This window comes from Alexandromys fortis, unplaced genomic scaffold (assembly GCF_014885135.2).
Source record: "Alexandromys fortis isolate MF-2015 unplaced genomic scaffold, M_Fortis_MF-2015_v1.1 scaffold_87, whole genome shotgun sequence".
Lineage (NCBI taxonomy): Eukaryota > Metazoa > Chordata > Mammalia > Rodentia > Cricetidae > Alexandromys > Alexandromys fortis.
In genome coordinates, this window is record NW_026067971.1 from 2,519,481 (window position 1) to 2,538,159 (window position 18,679).

At 43.7% G+C, this 18,679-nt stretch overlaps 1 protein-coding gene across 8 annotated transcripts in view; it reads right to left on the minus strand.

Moving 5' to 3' along the window:
• Wdfy3 (WD repeat and FYVE domain containing 3) overlaps positions 1 to 18,679 on the minus strand; it is a 225,497-nt gene that overhangs the window by 47,047 nt on the left and 159,771 nt on the right. For 7 of the 8 annotated variants that reach the window (XM_050155577.1, XM_050155582.1, XM_050155581.1 and 4 more), the window contains 11 exons: positions 17,672 to 17,792; positions 16,676 to 16,893; positions 15,060 to 15,295; positions 13,576 to 13,710; positions 12,018 to 12,197; positions 10,484 to 10,717; positions 6,621 to 6,720; positions 5,131 to 5,291; positions 3,658 to 3,887; positions 2,581 to 2,690; positions 488 to 670 (listed from right to left, as the gene is read on the minus strand). In XM_050155577.1, coding sequence (XP_050011534.1) covers positions 488 to 670; positions 2,581 to 2,690; positions 3,658 to 3,887; positions 5,131 to 5,291; positions 6,621 to 6,720; positions 10,484 to 10,717; positions 12,018 to 12,197; positions 13,576 to 13,710; positions 15,060 to 15,295; positions 16,676 to 16,893; positions 17,672 to 17,792 — 1,908 coding nt within the window. The remainder of the gene's footprint in view (positions 1 to 487; positions 671 to 2,580; positions 2,691 to 3,657; positions 3,888 to 5,130; positions 5,292 to 6,620; positions 6,721 to 10,483; positions 10,718 to 12,017; positions 12,198 to 13,575; positions 13,711 to 15,059; positions 15,296 to 16,675; positions 16,894 to 17,671; positions 17,793 to 18,679) is intronic. The other variant, XM_050155580.1, reaches the window with a different exon arrangement.

Here is an 18,679-nt window from a genome sequence, read left to right on the forward strand (position 1 = left end):
AAAGGCGCTCATCTCAGTTTCTTGAAGGTGCCACAGATTATTTATTGCTGGTCCTGTTTAAGGTCAGGTGCTTGAGAACTAGTGCGGTAGCTGAATTTATATTTGGTTGTAATGTCAGTCTCTTTGACTAAAATGAAAATTTATTTAAATTAGAACGTGTCTCTATGTTAATTATTCACAATCTATTATCTCAAAACATTTGTGGTTGAGAATGTTTTGGAACACAAAATGTCTTAGATTTGAGGAAAACTAGGAAGTATAAGCCCTAAACACTGTATACCACTGAGGGTCCATAATATAGCTCCTTAACATCACCCAACAAATTAGTTTGTACCTAATATGATAAAAGCAGCTACCAAGGCACTTTAAGGACAAAGGGCGTGGACGTGGACACAGAGCTGAGACAGTGACATCCACAGCAGTGCACTACTCTCTAAGCTCACGCATGGACAGGGCAGAGCCACAGGGTCTCTGAGGGTCTTCTTACCCAAATGATTCTGCCAGCATTTCAAACCAGCCTCTTCGATGAGTGGCCGTGCGGTGGCTATGTCCACGTGGCCCCTGTCGTTCACGGGCAGGCTGACTCGGAAAAGCTCCTCCAGGACTTGCTTCTTACTGTGGATCAGCTCAGTCCAGACTCTGTTGACGGCTTTAATGAGAAGCTGACGCCCTTGAAAATGGAAAGAAAGAAAAGGATCCAGAGAGACACGAAGGCAGCCGTTTTCCTCATGCTTCCCACCTAGGAATTTGAACTATTGTATTTAATTGTAACACACAATTTTAGAATTAGATTATATTCAGTGCAGTGAAGAGAGTTACTTAATTTAGATAAGCCAAAGTTAAGTTCTGCCAATATGGAAAACATTCCAGAAAACCTTTCCATCCTGTGAAAATGATGTACTGTTCATTTATCTACTGACTTTCAGAAAGAGTTGATATCTCTGCTGTCCTTTACCCTCATGAACCTAGGGTCCCATCTGTGGCACTCAAGTACTCTGCCAGGGCTATATCCTCGGGCCCCTAAAAACAAATTTTAACATATTTCTTTCTATAAATGAATTTTAAGTTACAACACAAACAACGGGGGTCGCCATGGCATCTCACACATACACATAATCCTTATTCATGCCTCCCATGGTCCCCCACTCTTGCTGGCACTCTTCCTCCCCCTCGGTAGCCCCCCCCTTCTTCCCACCTTCCCCCCTCTCCTACCATCTCTCCCTGTTCTCTCATGGTAACCCCTTTAACTCTTATGACCTCTGTCTGTCTGTCTGTCTGTCTGTCAAATATAGATTCCACATGAAAACAAACAAAGCATTTCTTTCTCAGCCCAGCTTTGCTCACTAACAATGGTTTTTCAGTTTTATCTTTCAGCAAGGTTTCATTTTTCATTATGGTCAACAAAATAATGTCATGACTATGGACACATTTTATTTTCCTAGGCTGGTTCTATTTCTTGGCTGTTTTGTGTAACAGAATAGCAGAGACACACATATGGACGGGCAAATATCTCTGAGTAGGTTGACTTAGATCTTCGGGTATACACCCAGGAGAGGAACAGGTCAGGGAGCTCTTCTTTTCTTTGAGACAGAGTTCACTATGCAGCTTTGGCTACTGGCCTTGAACTTGCAGATATCTGCCTGCTTCTACCTCCTGAGTGCTGGTGTTAAGGCATGCACCACCACAGCTGGCTCCCTTTTTTACGTTTTTTGAGGAACCTCCACACTCACTCTCATGGTGGCTGAATCAGTTTATCTTCCCACCGACAGCAGCTGACCCATCCTTAGCAAGCCTCAGAATTCCTCTGAGGGCTTGTGACAGACAGCCATTGTCATCCCTGGAGATTCTTATTCAATAGATCTACAGTCTTATGAGTTCCAAGTGAGTCTACAGAGCACACTGCAGGAACAAAGTTTCTAGACCTCCAGTTCTGAGGGGCAAATCTCAGTTTTGGGGACCAAGACATTTTAGTAGAAGACAGAAGCACCAATTGCTTAGATAAAGGAATGAAGGGGAGACTCTGAGCTCTGGCCTTCCCAGGAGAGGACCACACATTATACCACCTCATGGGATTGCTGGGAGACAGACACTATGTAGTAACTGGAACACATGAAGTAAGAAATCAATGTACGTGATGTTTATTGAGCTGGGAAAGATGAGATTCTAAAAAAGAGAGTAAGATGTGGGAGCCTGAAGCAGGAGGATCACTGCCATCTCAGGGCTAGATTTGCATACATAGTTCAAGGTCAGTCTAGGTAAAAAGGTCATAGGTACATAGTTCAAGGTCAGTCTAAGCAAAAAGATGAGATGGTCCCACTGACCACCAGCCTTTAACAGGGACATGCCAGCACAAGTACCAGGCAGCTCAGTGCCATGTTCTTGACTGCAGCACAAAGGCCACTGACTTTCATGAGGAGGCTGAAGGTTGGCTTTGCCAGCCTCACAGTTCTCGCCATTCGAAGACTGTCTGTGGAGGTTGGCAGACGGACAAGTTGGCTAGGTGAGTGGTTTCTGAAACCAGTTGTTATGTCTAAACCTGGAGATGCACAGCACCACAACCACAGCCAGAGGGGCAGTTACCTTCACTGATATCTTGGCTGTAGCCCCCGTCAGGTTCAATGTCTGAGGGAATCATGATGTGCCACGTGGTCATGCGTGCTTCTGCTTCCAGGCCAAATCCTTCCACGTTGCTGAAACAGTCAAACCAGATTCCACTGTGAAGGCATGATTATAGCGGAGAGACATAATGACTGTGAATCACTGTGCAGACACGTGCGGACACCGGCCACATGCCATCATTCCTTGGCTAGCACAGACATTCCGCAGATGCAAACAGGACTCCTGGTTTGACACAAACGTACCATTTCTGAGGGCTGAGCTCACAAATGCACTTAGCTACACATAGCTCAAAGCCCCTTTAGAGATCAAGATGGCCATGGCACAGAAACGGCTTTCAGACAGTGTTTATCTTAAAATTGCAAAGGATCACTTCTCTAAAAACACTGCTGCATGCCAGGGTCCTCCCCGGGTGCTCCCCTTTGTTTCAAGTCAAGCTCTTCCCCCTGGAGGTGGCTACACACGTGGCTGGCTCTCCCTTCTACAGCAGTAGATGGCCAACACAGAAAGTCCCCAAGGCGTTTTTGTAGGCGTTTTGTCTCATACTGCTTTGAGATTCTTTTCTAATCTTACTGGTCTTTTGCTTTTACATTATGCTTTCTAGCTCTGTACTTTTATGGATTTTGTTTGTGCATGGATGTGCCTGTGTGTTTCTTGTTTATCCCTGTTTTCTTTTTCTTCTGGTTTGTGTGGTTTTTGCTTGTTTGTTTAAGGGGGGGAGAGATGGTAGTTGGGTTGATAGAATCTGGGAGGAGTTTGGAGGGAAAACCATGATTGGAATCTATTGTATGAGAACAAATTTTTTTCAATAAAAAAGCAACTTTCTTTTTACAATTACATGAGTTACCTATGATTATTAACACATTTAAAGATGTAAAAGTAAAAAGAGAACAATCCTCACTATCTCTGCTGAAATGCAACGCTTGCCCTAATCCTTTTCCATAAAGCAGTAAATAAAACTCATTGAAGGGAAAAGGAAAATAAAGAGTTCTGATGGGATGCTATCAAGACAACAGGACAGACAGAACCCGAGAAACTTACCTTCCAACATGCAGATTAATCAGGCAGTGAGCAAGACAGCTAATGAATTCTTGGTCGTGGTTGCCGGGTCCCAGGATCAAGTTGCGGTTTACAGTAAGGACCCTGAGTGAATCAAGGAGAGCCACTTGCTGAGGGACAGTTTTGTGTGCGCGTGAGAACTGGTACAAGATGGTCCTATTGAGGCAGTGATAGACCGCATCAAGCGACAATCCCTGTGATCTTCTCTTTGACTAAAGAAACAAAAGATAGGTTTTCAGTAACAGGACGAAAACGTAAAACCCGCTGTCATTCACAGGCACGCTCGAGCCAGCTATCATGCAATGGCTGTCATTGCTCATACGGATTCAGAACCCAAGATCACATAAATGCAATTTTAGAATGTGAGAGCCTTTTACAGCCCCCAGTGAGGAGATCCGTGCCTGTGCTGTGGAGTGGCCTCCTGAGAACACGCACATGTCACCTGGGAGGAAGCTTCCCCCAAGCCAACTCTGTTAGCATGAGTGGCAACTCTATGGCAACTGAAGAAATCCCAGGAGTGTCAGGGAGGGCGGTCCTGTGCTCTGGCTTCTTCCCTCACCTGAGAACTGTCTCTGGCTTACGTACCCGCTACCACCCACCAGCTGAGCACGGCACAGGGAAAGGGTTGCAGCTTGGTATGGAGATGAGAATGTTTTTCTCTTTCATTTATTTTTACATCTTTAAATTTGTTCATATCACCACATGTCATTCGTGTAACTATAAAAGGGAATTTGCCTGTTTTATTGAATTTTTTTCTTCATACAATGGATTCTGATCTCAGTTTTCCTTTCCAACTATTCCTGGATTTTCCCCACCCACTCAGAGACACACCCTTCTGTCGTTCTCTTTAGAAAACAAACAGGCAAACAAACAAAAAAATCAAAATCAAAAATGAAATAGAAAAAAAATTACAAAGTAACACACACATACAAACACCAAAACATAAAACCCATAAAAATGTTAACCCATTATATACATGGAAAAGTAACCCTAATTTTCTACATGATAAAGTAAGTAAGATGTGTGCCAAGCCTGACCAATGCTCTTTGGTCCAGCATGCATGGGGGAATGACATTCTCAAAGGAATATGGATGACAGTGAACTGGAGGCTCACAGATGAAAAGACATCTCCTCATCTCATGCCCCGCAGTCTTTACACAACACTATAAAGGCTTATCGAGTTGTATCAACCTAAGGCATGTGAAGTGCTTGGGTTGGAAAGGGTCGGCAGGAGAAGGATCAGTTTGAAACCCAGGCACTTCTGTAAAGAGAGCACGGGCTGCAGATAAGGGAGGAGGATTTGATAGTTCTCAATTCACCTTTACAAAGTTTGGGTGTATCAAATGTTAACCTTCATTATCTTATTAATTATACCTACTTCCAATAATTCTGACACAACAGGAAAAAGTTAAAAGAAAAATGTGCGCTCCACAGTTAATAGAGATGATGGATTACCTGTGCAATGAGTTGAATTATAAAATCTATAAGAAGTTTAGATTCTTTGTTGAACATGCCTTGCCAAAGCTTGTCCACCACACGCTGTGTGAAATAAAATACGTTGTTCACCAGCACCTGGTAGCTTCCTCCACTGGTAATGGGCAGAGATGCATCCTCCCCTAAGTCCAAGTAGGAAAAGATATCTAAGAAAATTGACATCTACCAGCACAAGACCAAAGACACCAGGCTAGGGCAAGACAAGTGTACCCAGTCCTCACGAAACGTGGCCACGGGTTTTAAGAAAATGATGTACTTGGCCAGAAATCAGGATAAACATGGAAAAGATTATTTTTTTTACCAGGTTACGAGCTTTGTGGCTGGAAGTCCCTGCGAACACTCCTACACCTAAGGACAGCCTGTGAGAAGCTAAGAGTTCTGCAGCCAGAACCTCAGCATCAGCGCATCTTCACCCGATAAAAAGTTCAATTAAAGATGGATTAAGTGTGAATAATGAACGGGGGTGTGGGTGGGAGGGGAGCTTTCTCAGCAAGACTGTTGTGGCGCACTTCCCACAGCAACCAAGTGACGCGTGCGGGCATGAGATTCACAAAATGGCTGACACCAAGGCACCTCAGGCAGGTACCACAGACAGCTGTGACCAGGAGTGCAGGCTCCCTAACCAGGGGACCCCAGTGTCACCTCCCTATACTGTGGAGACCACATAGATCACTGATTACCTCCACTTCTAAGGAGATGATCAAAGGGGATAAAAACAGGCACAAAATGTGAATTGACATTTGTGATAAAAATTCAGTTACATGTCCTGGCAAATTACTTTACGAAAATATTAATTTACCAGAAAGGTTCTATGATTCATATGATCACTCAGAGTAGGTCAGGGAGTAAATTGTTCAAACTTCTATAGTTTCCCTTTCCAAGAGGGTCTCACTAGGTAGCCTAGGCTTTCCTTGACCTTGCAGTCCTCCTGATGCAGCATCTGGAGTCACGCCTGGATGACAGGCGGGCAGCTATTCCTGGCTTTGAACTAAAACATTTTCTTTTCTCAGAAATTTCATGTTGTTTGATACAAAAGTGATGTGTCTATTGTAAATGACTCAATACAAATGCCTTGAAAGAATATAGTCCAGTGCCTTCTGACTTTCTGACCCAAAGCCGTCCTGAAGAATAGCGTGCACATACCTGAGATCCCACTACCCAACAGACACACGGAACATACACGCTTGTGGCTCCAGAATAACAATGTCCACAGCAGTTTTAATGGCGTTGTCTCTAACAGGAACCTTCTATATATCTATCAGCAATAGTATTAATAAGCATGCGTACATGTGACATAGCACTATATAGCGATGACAACACACTGCTGTATGCAAAAATGTGAATATATCATCTCAAACAAAGAGGTCAGACAGAAAAGAAAGAAGGAAGATTAGAGAGAGGAAAGCAGTAATGTATGCACTTTTAAAACATAAAAATAAACACAGAATTACCCAATAACACATCAGCTGCAAGCAAGTGGTCCATCACGCTATCCAAAATGTGTGTCTGGAATTCTTTCTGCTGCGTTCTTGTAGATCGTTCAGGAGAGGCCTAAGTAAAACAACACGTACCAGGATCAGGAGGAAACCTAACCACACAAAGACGGGGCCACCTGATGAAAGGAGGCCACACTGCTAAGTGTCTCATCACTGATCAGTACTTAATTTTATTTAAAAAACAAAAATGTTTCTAGCTCCAGAAGGTGGAAACTTATTTACGGTGACTGAGTTATACAGGAATTTAGTCCCCCGAGTCCTCAAAGTGATGATGAAACTTACATTCCTTACTGGCCCTCACTGCCTAGTTAGAATGGTCCTGTTGGGACTCAGCAGCCTAACTGTTAAAGAACTCAAGATTTTATGAATGCAGGCATCACTGTGTCTTTGGAAAGAGCTCATTAGCATGTTCTTATGTGCTTTGGTATATACATTTATGCCCTCTTTAACTGGCAAATGCCACTTTGAAATGGGGAAATTCCTATTTTAGAGACAAAGGGTGACCGTTGGTTTTTGTCAACTTACATAAACCTTGAGCCATTTTGGAAGAGATACTACTCTCAATGGAGGAAGTGCCCTGACCAGGCTGCCCTGTGAGCAACCTGTGGGTCATTTTCTTGATTACTGATCAATGTGGGCAGGTCTAGCTCACTGTGGACTGTGCCGTCCCTAGACAGGTTGCCCTGGTTGTATAAGAAAGCAGGCTGAGCCAGCCAGGTACAATGGTCAGAAACAGTCCTGGCTCTGTTTTCGTGTTTGCAAACCACCAACAGCATGCCTCTGCCTACAAACACAAACCAACAGCATTCCTGTCTACAAATACAAACCAACAGCATTCCTGTCTACAAATACAAACCAACAGCATTCCTGTCTACAAATACAAACCAACAGCATTCCTGTCTACAAATACAAACCAACAGCATTCCTGTCTACAAATACAAACCAACAGCATTCCTGTCTACAAATACAAACCAACAGCATTCCTGTCTACAAATACAAACCAAGAACATTATGACAGTTGGAATTGTCCACTGTGTGTCAAAGGCCTGACACTTTAGGACAACTCAAGGATCCCTAGTGTCTGGCCATCTGCCAGGTCCTGTACTTGAAAGCTAGATTGCCGCCCTAACAACCAATAGAAACAGCTGTCAGAATGCAGTTCAACCGTGTCCTAAGACACAGACAATAGAAACAGCTGTCAGAATGCAGTTCAACTGTGTGCTAAGCTTTCACCTCTGTCACACTCAGTCCATTCTACATGAACAGGGAACACGGGCACCACGTCACACTCAATCCATTCTACATGAACAGGATTCTGTTAGTTTTAGAGACTGCTAAAGAAAATAGACGCACATGTTTCTTTGGCAGATATCAAGAAAGCACGTTCTCCCATGACAAAGCTAACACTAATCAGACAGAAGGGAGTATGGTTCACAGTGAGCAGATTAACGATTGATGTGTCTAAGGCCCTCCCTTCGTGCGGGAGGCAGCAATACACAGCTCAGCTCTTGAGTCAGAAGATTAACAATCATGCTTTTTAAGGAAGGCATGGAAAACAGTAATATTAACTAGACTGATTTGTATATAGACATATTATATAAGTGTGTAAAGTTCTTTACTGTTGCAAGTTATTTTTATTTACATGTATGCTTACGTAGGCACGTGTGGTGCCTGAGCTATCTCTCTATCTCTGTTTTTTAAGAACAAGCATCACCCTTTCTGGTGAAGATGGAGTCCTATCTCCCTGTTGGGTAGGGATGCAGTTGAGTTATATTACACAGCACACCAAGGGACTGTGCCAACTGTTACAGGGGATCAAGACATGAAAATCTGCCTGTAGCTTTAAAGAGTTTAACAACTCCCAGGGCTTCAATCTGACACTGCTGCTGTTCCCAGACTACAATCCTCACACTCAGCTCTCCAGCCCAAAAGGCACAACTCTACACACCAACAATGAGACCATTCTTGAGGTTGACACAGGTCAATATATAATTATAAATATAATACATATTCCAAAATATAATATATCATTCCTGCTTACATACGAAACAAAAACACAGGTCCCTAAGTTACTCATGACCAGTTGCTTAGCTGTCAGTGTTCTCAGGAGCTAAAGAGATGCTCTCACTGGCCAGGGACACCTGCCCATTCCCTTACCTCTATGCCAACCTTGGAGCCTTTATCCTTCCTGCACATGTCTGTTGAAAACCATCTTGTGATTCCAGTGTTTGGTTTTGAGGGTTTTTTTCCCCCTAGATACTAAGGTGCTAACCATCTCCCTTCTTGAGCTGTTCTGTCTATTTGTTCATCACTGAGCTCTATCACCAGACTCCACTATAGAGCTCCACGGTGGAGCTCTGTCACTGCTCTCCTGGTCTCCACCACCGAGCTCCATCAGAGGTTCCACCATGAAACTCTCTCCTGATCTCCACCACTGAGCTCCATCCGAGGTTCCACCATGGAGCTCTCTCCTGATCTCCACCACTGAGCTCCATCCGAGGTTCCACCATGGAGCTCTCTCCTGATCTCCACCACTGAGCTCCATCACAGACCTCTACCACTGGTCTCCATCATCGAGCTGTTCTACCAAGCTCCAGATCTAGCTCTATAACGCCTCAAGGTTTCCTGAGCAACAAGGCAGAATTTTAATCGTGTGGTTTACTGCTGACACATGATTCTCTCTGCCAATTTCAAAAAATTGTGGTTTTGGTTAAGATGCTTCTAAATTCCACAAGTGATTTCTTTTAATTGACCAAATGGAGATGTTTTCAAAAGAGTGAGATAAACACCTTCCATGGTTTTGAGGTTGCAATTAAAAAGTTAACTGCAGTAGCCACCAGAGGGAGCAGACAAATCTGTTTTGTTTGTCTAGCTGTGAGCATGTGACATGTTTCCATCCCTCCCTTTGAAGAGAGCAGTCCCCACACATCTTAGCCTCACACCTTGCACAAGCAAGGACTCTTTGGTACAGTTTCCATGCACTGCCCAGAAGGGTCAGGCAAGGGATGAGTCATTCAGATTCTCTCTCTCTGATCTATTTTCTTTAGTGATGTCAGTAGATGAATATTTTGTTTTGGTCATTTGGCACTGTTGTTTAGAATCAAACCCACAGTCTTATACAGTCTACCACTGAGTGAGATGCCCAATTCTAGATGAACACCTGAGAGTGGTTTTTAGGGATGGTTCACATCTACAGCCAGCAATGAAACCGCTCAAGTGCAGAGTCTCATTTTCTCCTGTGCCACTGATCCTCTCAATCCCCACGAGAGGGAAAGGTCACTGAGCGTGTGCTGAGTATCTTCTATGTGCAGTACAGCATGCTGGAAGATGCACTGGACAGTGGGAGCAGCCGTGGGTGGCAGTGGGATGGACTGCAAGGTCTACAGGGGCTGGCACGCACACACCGTGCCTGTGAGCTGACTCCAGCCTGTGTCCACGGGCAGATAAAACCCTACTCACTGCACCCAAAGGCCTTTTCTCTAGTTCTGCTCATAGCACAAGGGCAGAGATGAAGCACTGTGACAGAAACTAAAGTCAGTATTCCTGAGCCCTGATTGGAAAAGTTTGCCATAGGAGAAAAGGTGATAAAGGACTAAAGTAGAAACATGCTTGAGAAAAGGTCAAAAATAAAAATGGAACCAAGTGACAGGGTTCGCCATCCACGTAGCATTGAAAACTATCTACTTTCACACATTTCCTGTACGTTACCCAGAAGAATTAGAAGTCTCAAACTATTCTGCTCAGAGCTTAATTGGTTCCTAATGTTTTCATTATAAAAGCAATGCGGGCAAATGATACGTGTATTTCCTTGTCTTTACCTCCAACAAAAGATCAATTAGAGGTGTTTGCTTGCTAGCAGGGGTGAGGCAGAGGTTGTCGATCATTAAGACTCTCATGAAGTCAAAAACAAACTTCTTAGCTGGATGATTGGTTAAATATGTCTTAGTGCCCACATTGCAGTACTCTGATTGGCTCCTGTTCATGCCTGTGTCTGCGGCGAAGGCTTTAAATTCTTCTGCAGGAGAGCCAACCTCGTCATCGAGATCTGTCACCTGACGGAAGGAATCAAGGGCAATCGCGTTAGAGTGTATATTGACACCTCACCTGTATGTTTGCCAAAACTGACAGCAGAGGCAGCAGCAGTGACATGGAAAGCAGGGCTACTTCCCTTGAGCCTTTGCTTCCCGTTATGCTAGTCAGCTCAGGACCAGACTCTTCTTTCCTGGCTTTCAAGGCAGGAATCTGGCACTGCGCCAAGCTACTCAACATTTCCAACAGACCCTTGGTAATACATCTGCTTTATGGGGAATATGAACACTTCAGATACATGACGTGATGTCTTGGGGACAATTGTACCTGCATATCTGAAGCTATCTGCTGAGAAGCCAATGACACTGGCTTCTCATTATATAGAAGAATCTATATAATGGTAAGCCCCAAGGGTTGAGCTATCTTTTTTTTTATTTTGCAGCTAAACAAAATCAATTAAACAAAATATCAATAAGTTTCAGCCAAGCAAGAGAAAGAGCTGTAGACAAATCCCAGATGTTGAAAAGGAGATGTTAAGGAAATGTTGTAAGTCCATATATGCATGCACGTGCCTGCATGTGCGCGTGCACACACACACACAAATATGTATACACATACTTTTTAAACCAAAACAAGGACTCTAAAACTCAAAGCCAGCAGAGTGTTAAGGTCATTGCAGTCTGTCTCTATAAGTCAGGAGTGGGCACTTCACATTTATATCGAGGACAAAATTAGTGTGAAGAAGGGCGTTCACTTCCGACCCTGCAATACATGACAGGAACAGGAAGAGTGAACTATCTCTTTGGCCCTCTCTGAAAGGACAGACGTCTTTGTAGTCTGTCTGATTGTAGACTAATATTTTCCTGTTAACTTAGTACAAAATAAAAGGTTGAACAAGGTAAGAAATGTTGAGCAAAAGAATCAAACTCATTTCGTCACTGATGAAGAAAGTCAACCCTATAAATCACTTGGTAAAAATAAAACCCAGCAAACATTTAACATCTAAAACAAAAACCAGTTTGTTTGGCTAGAAACCTGCTACTGAGAAGAACAATTTCTAAGCACACAGCCACCATCTCCTGGAAAGACATGCAACAGCAGTCGCCTGGTCAGAGGCACCAGCAATGGATTCACAAGAGCACGGAGACAGAAAGCAGGGGGTGCAGTCCGTGAATCTCCTGGGGGAGGCCCTGACAGCGGACAGTGACAGAGACGTGGTACAGAAGGTGACAAACAGACAAGCTAGTCAGGAACTTAGGGGGAAAAAAGTGCTTCCTCCAGAGCAGACCAGTTCCAGCCTGACCAGTCCCTCCGACTTCTTACCATCTCTGAGTAAGGGCGGATGTTGAAGGGGAAGACAGTGGCTGCTAAGGCACACAGGAAATCGGGGCTCATCCACATGGAGGCGAGGTCTGGAACATTGTGGTACAAGTATCTGAAAAACTGCATCAGGGTCACTGGGTACTCGCGGAGCCACGACCCCTCTTCTTCTGACTGCCAGGGCTAAGGCAGGGCGAGAGAAAACAGCTGTGTTAGGGACGCTTCTAATGGTGCTTCGCTGGGCTTGGTGCAAACATCTGCAAGCCAGCTCTTGGGGAGAGGAGGGAGAAACATCAGGAGTTAAGGTCATCCTCAGCTACAGGGAAAGTTTAAGGGTAGCCTGGGCTACAGGAGACCTTGTCTCAAATTAAATAGGGGGGATTTACTATTTATTCTTCTTCTAATACTGCATATATCAATGACCCGAAGCCTTATAAATCATACATGATCAAAGATGTATGTGCAAACATGTAACACATCCAGCAGTCAGAGGACAACCACACCCTTAGAAACTGTCCGCCAGCCCTCCTCAGAGCACGGCTAAGAACAGTTGTTGGCATCAACATGACTACGGCTGCATGACAGTAGCTCTCTGCCTTTACTGTTCTGGGCATCCTGCCAGAAGGCCGGGAGCAGGCTAAAGACACAGAAGCCATTTCTCCCTGTACACCTTCCACTACCTCACAGTGCAGTGCCTGCAAGCACTAGCCGACAAACATGTAGTGCTCCGTAAGACAGTATGCAAATCTAAGTATTTGAAAAATGCTATTTCCTGAGACCTGTCCTGAGCGTGGCTTCTCGACATAGAATTTTACATTTATTTATGGACCAGCAGGAAAGTAAAGTTCAAAGGCAATGAATGCATTTAATGCAATGCTGTTTTGTTCTTAGATGAGAACCATCAGATACAAGTAATGCAAGGACTCTAGGTTAGCATTTTCTCTTAATATACAATTCTAAGCTGTGTAACAAGCTAGGCCACCATTCACAGTGTGCCTGTAGACAGGAGTAGATTCTGTCACTACTCTTCTAACCGCTATTCTATTAATAACTAGAACGGAAAATAATGTCTAAATGAAAGTAATGATTATATGCATATCTATTACTATATATCTTATGGTGGTAATATTAGGTGATACTTATGATACTTTTAATATATTTTGTGTATGTAATACCTCAGAAATCCTCATAACCTACGAGATAAATGCTGTTATCACAAGATGTTTCAACTTAAGATGTAGACAGAAGCTAGCGCATTTGGAATACCAGGCATGGGACCCTTGTTTCCAGAGTCTGTGGTTTCTGGTCGCTCTTAAGTGCTGGGGCTTAAACCCCACCTCCCACTTAGCAGGCAGAGAGTCAGCCAGTGAGCCACACCTCCAGCCTGTAATTTGGGGTCTTAACTACACTGCCTGTCCTTACATTAGAGGTAAGAAAACAGTGGAGACTAGAGCCACGGCAAGCAGACAGCTGTGGTAAATGGCAGCGAGCTTTCTCTGTGTGGTAGCCAGCACTGCTCGCGGGCTGTGGGCTGCCAGCCCTCTGGTCGTCTGGAACTCACTGAATTCAGCATGCTGCGCAGCATCCCCAGCAGTAAGAAAGCAGATTCTGTGCACACGTTGTGGATGGAAGAGACCACTGTTCCGCTGGAGGCAGGGACTCCAAAGATAAAGGTCCAGATGGAATCCAAGTCAAACTGCAGATCAAGCAAGCAACAATAAGACACTGGTCATTTTTTCCCTAGAGATGTTTAGATATTCTAACAATCTAAAATCTCTTTGAAACTACTTTTGCTTTAACTGAGTAATGACCAACCAATAGATCATTAGTAACCCTCCATTCTACACATCAAAGCTTGGGGAATACCGTATAGACCGTCACCTGGTCCATCTCAGCAAGTACCTACACATTCAACGTTACTCTATTCCTTTTTTCTAGACAAAATATGGCCCCAACCCCCACATAGCAATTAGAAAAAAGATGAAATAATCAATGTGATCATCTTAAGGAACATGTTTACAGGAGCACAGTGAAGTCAGTGCCCAAACTCAGCCATGACACAAACGTATGCTACCTATGAGTAAGATCTGACAGAATGAGTGGATGATGGGATTTACTGAGAGCAGCTTTACACAACACCAAGGCCATGGTGCCATGTGATCCAAAAAGACCCGGGAAACCAAATTCTACTGAGCATAAATCTAAGAGTAGTGCTTAGGAGATTTCATGGAAAAGGCTTAGTTAAATATTAAAACTGCTTTGAATATCATTTGGTGTTGGATGGAAGCAAAGTTGAATTTAAAGGTTAAAGTAAGTCTTTATGGAGCCACAGATATCAGCTACATAGAGACAATTTTAATATCTTTAATGACAACTCAAATCAATCATTACTGGAAATCATCTTGAAAATGCAGATGTTATATACCATTAAGAAATTAACAATTTCAAACCAATACTTGTATCTACTCATTTTAGAGTGGTGTGTGTGTGTGTGTGTGTGTGTGCGCGCGCGCGCGCGCGAAATAAGCAGATGTGTGTGGAGACCCAAGACTGATGTCTGGTATCTCTCCTTCATCACTCTCTAGCCTTCATTTTTATATTTTGAGACAAAGTCTCCTCATTGAACCCAAGGTTTACCAATTTGGGTACAGAGGGTCAATGAGCTCCAAGGGTCCCCCATTCACCCTACTTAAGGGCTGTGCAGCCATGGTGACTTCTTATTCGGGTTCTGGGGATCACAGGCTCAAGGTATCTCCCCACACCCTCCTGTCATTTATTATTATCTGGTATAAAATCAAATTTCTAGGTAAAGTTAGGTTACTCAAAACAATCCTTTAGATCATCGTTAATGTCACCCAAAGTCCTCATGTATAGACAATCACACAGAACAACCAGAGAAAAGAGGGTGTAACTGTGATAAGGACGTCTTTCTAGGAAAATCACCTAGCAAATTTTCAGGGTTTTTAAATCCCCAAATTCAACTTTAAATGTCAGAAGGAAAAGAATGTCAGGTTTTACAGCGACACCTTACTAGGTAATTCCTACCTTGCAGCCCTGCTTACATCGGCTGCTGGTGACAGGCACACTGACCTGCAGGTTCTCAGGCAGCTCACTCACAGGCTGCTGCAGAAACAGGGCCATGAGGAGGAAATAGAGGGCAGGGACATTTGTGTGCTTAGGCAGGAAAGCCTGCAGAACCAGAAAGCCGGGAAAATGGCAGGCCTCCCGGTTAATCTCCCTGACTGTGGATCTCCCGCCGGCACTCCTGCCCACATTGAACCCTAGGAGGAAAGGAGGGAAGAAGAGTTAGGAAGGGTCCCAGTGCTCACACAGGCAAAGCCAGCCAGGGACCAGCGGCTGACCCCATCTTTAGTCCAGGTTCACGACACCACCTGCTGGACCGCAGCCATCTTGCCCAGGAGGACACAGGTTCTCACAGAGAGCTGGGACATGTCCACAGATGCTTCTCACAGTGGAAAGCACATTCAAGACAAGAGTAACTGTCAAAGAGCTCATGTTTCCAAAAGAATTAAGTGAAACTGAGCAATTTGTCCTAAAAAAAAAGACAGCATATACATCTTAACCTTAAGTTATATATGGAATCAGGCTTAGGAGTAAACGAAGACAAATGACCTCCTCACACAACACATCTGCACTGTGTCAGAAGAGACAGCCGTGGAGAAGGCAGATCCATGCCCACTGTGGCTGTGGTCTCCCCAAGCTGAGTGGGTCACCCACCATTCTCTGAAACTTTGCCAGGAGACAGCTGGGAGAGAGCGTGGATGTGGCTAAGAACATGCATGCATCTATGAATTCTGTCTCTACAGGAGTCCTCGATTACACCAGAGTTTCAGGGTACGACCCAAACATGGTCCTTCTGACACCCCATGCCCAGCAGAGAGCTCAGTGCAGAGTGAATGTCAGCCACAGTTTCAACAGAAATCTTCTGTGCACAGAAGCAGTAGTGACTGACTTTCACTCTGAAGCTATTAAAATTTCAAATGGCGATTCACATTTTCCAGTTATGTTATTTAACACAATAAGAACAATTTATGTCTAGGTTGTTTTTAAGTATATATATATCTTCACCAGTTTCTCAGTGTGGCTGAATTAATTGTCTAAAATATACTCTAATGAAGAAAAATTTCTCACTCTCGTGCATACATCATCTCGTTTCTGAATCACAATGATTACGTGACTTAGGCCCCACCATACATATCTGAGACAATGGGGTGTCTATCCTGATGCGTCCCTGCTGTGTGATTGATGGGCTTTGCTTCTCGTCTGTGAGTTATGGATGATATACTTACACATCATCCAGTTACTGTGCAAACCAAACAAGCTAATGCATGGCGAGCTCGGTGACTGACGCAGGGCATGCAGCACGGACACTAACGCTCCCATTAGTCAATTCTGCTGTAACAGTTGAGGCCAAAGAAGATTGTATGGAACAATAAAAGCAGAGCCAGTTCTCTGAGTTTTCACATATTAAAATTCCATCTCTGGCTGTAGTTTGAATCTGGAAGACTATAAGGTTTCTTTTTATTGGTATTAGAATTTATAGTTCCTAGTGGCGGTGCTATCAACTGGAGTGCGCACACTTACGCAGCACTCAGACAGACCAGCAGCGTATTTTGAAGCACGGAACTGGAGTCTCTCACCTAGCACAGTCCCTATCTTATTTGTCAGCACAGAATCCGTCTGCTCCAGCCATCCTCCGCCGCTGAGTCCTTCCTTAAACTTGATGAGGATCGACTGGTTACTCAGCAGGGCCACAAGAATCCGCATGGCAGCTGTTACTGTGGTGGGATGCAAGTGTTCTTCCATGAACATCAGGATCCAGTCAAAACCCAGGGTCCTCACCAGCTCTTCACAAGCCCTGCTCCAAGACAGACGGGCGCAAAGAAAGGAAATTAGCTTTCAAACTAAACTCAGATTTCAAATAGAAAATTTGGCTGAGCTTCAGTTTTGAGATACTATCAATTTCAGGGTTGAAGTCAATCCTTTGAAACCTGTTTGAAATCTGTTTGACAGGAAGTGATGAGTAACTAATGTTGGATGTCCTTCTGTATATGTGTTTCTTTTATTGGTTAATGAATAAAACTATTTCAGCCAATGGCTTAGCAGATTAAAACCAGATAGGAAATCTGAACAGAAAGAGAGAAAGAGAGAGAGAGAGAGAGAGAGAGAGTAGGTGGAGTCAAAGAAATGCCATGTAGCCACAGAAGGAGAAAGATGCCAGAACATTACAGGTAATCACAGCCTTGTGGTGATGTATAGATGAACAGAAATGGGTTAATTTAAGATGTAAGAGCTAGCTAGGAATATGTCTGAGCCATTGGCCAAACAGTGTTGTAATTAATATAGCTTCTGTGAGATTATTCAGGTCTGGGTGGCCAGGAAACAAAAGTGCAGTCTCTGTTTTCAAGGACCAGCATACAGGAATATCGGTTCTTTTACTCCTTTTTATTCTTCATCGTTGTCGTCTTTTTTTTTCCTTGAGAAAGGTTATCACTACGTGGTCCTAGCTGTCCTAGAACTCACAATGTGACCAGGCTGGCCTAAACACACAAAGATTTGCCTGCCTCTGCTTCCCAAGTAGTGTGATTGAAGGTGTGCACCCCCATGCCAGACTAGGAGTAGTAGGTTTCACTCACTGCAAGTTAATGCTTGTCTTTTCTTTCGATGTATGAACTAGTTTTAGCAAGATGTCTAGAAGTCTGTTCCTCAGAAGTATAAGATTGGCAGACACAAGACCTCCGAACTCCTCTTCTGATCCTAAGGGGGAGATAAACACATTTACATACCCCAGGAATGGAGGATAAAATGCCCAATCCACTTCTTTGACATAATGGAAAAAATAACCTTGTAGGAAACATGTTCTTCACAAGTGATTTCCACCATAGCAAAAAGAAAATGAACCAGATAATTTCTCTTTAGAACCATGACCAGTGTTCATTTATACCTCCAACATTGTCAAAGGTAGTGACTTCAGACTTCTCCTGTATTTTAACTAATACTCCCCTATCTTCTTTAGTAGGAGGAAGCCACCAATTAAAACCATAGGAATCAAAACAGTTATTCCCACAGAACCTCAGTGTCCCTGACAGGTTCTCTACTTCCTCTTTCTTTAAGGATGAGGTAAATGCAGTCATGTGACCTAAAGCTCCTGGAACAGGCAACACCCACATTAAAGCTTCGATATACTCGATGAACTCCCTAATTATGAAGACTTGGAATGTTGCAGATCAGGACCCCAGAGGCTTTAGACTATGCTAAGCTTGCTCTGTCTGACCTAACGCCTCTGTGTGATCCAGTAAACCCTTCTGAAATGAATTAACTCAGCAGACTGCGACCTTTCCCCAGCTACAGTTAGGAGAACATTAAGATGACAAGATGCTCCCTTGCTCTGCTGATCCTGCTACCCAATGTTTGCACCGGTGTATGTGAAAAACTACTTACTTTTGTTCTGTAACTATAAAACTTCACGAAGCCGTTCTACATTAAAACATACTACCTGAGCCAACCTGAACCTAGGTCATGATCACTCATTACTGGCTCAAGAATGAACTTTCTCTTAATTTCTCTGAGACGAGAGCCATGCTTTCTGTTGAGACTAGATGTTAAAGTTTGAAAACAGGAATCATTAGTTTATTCAACAAATA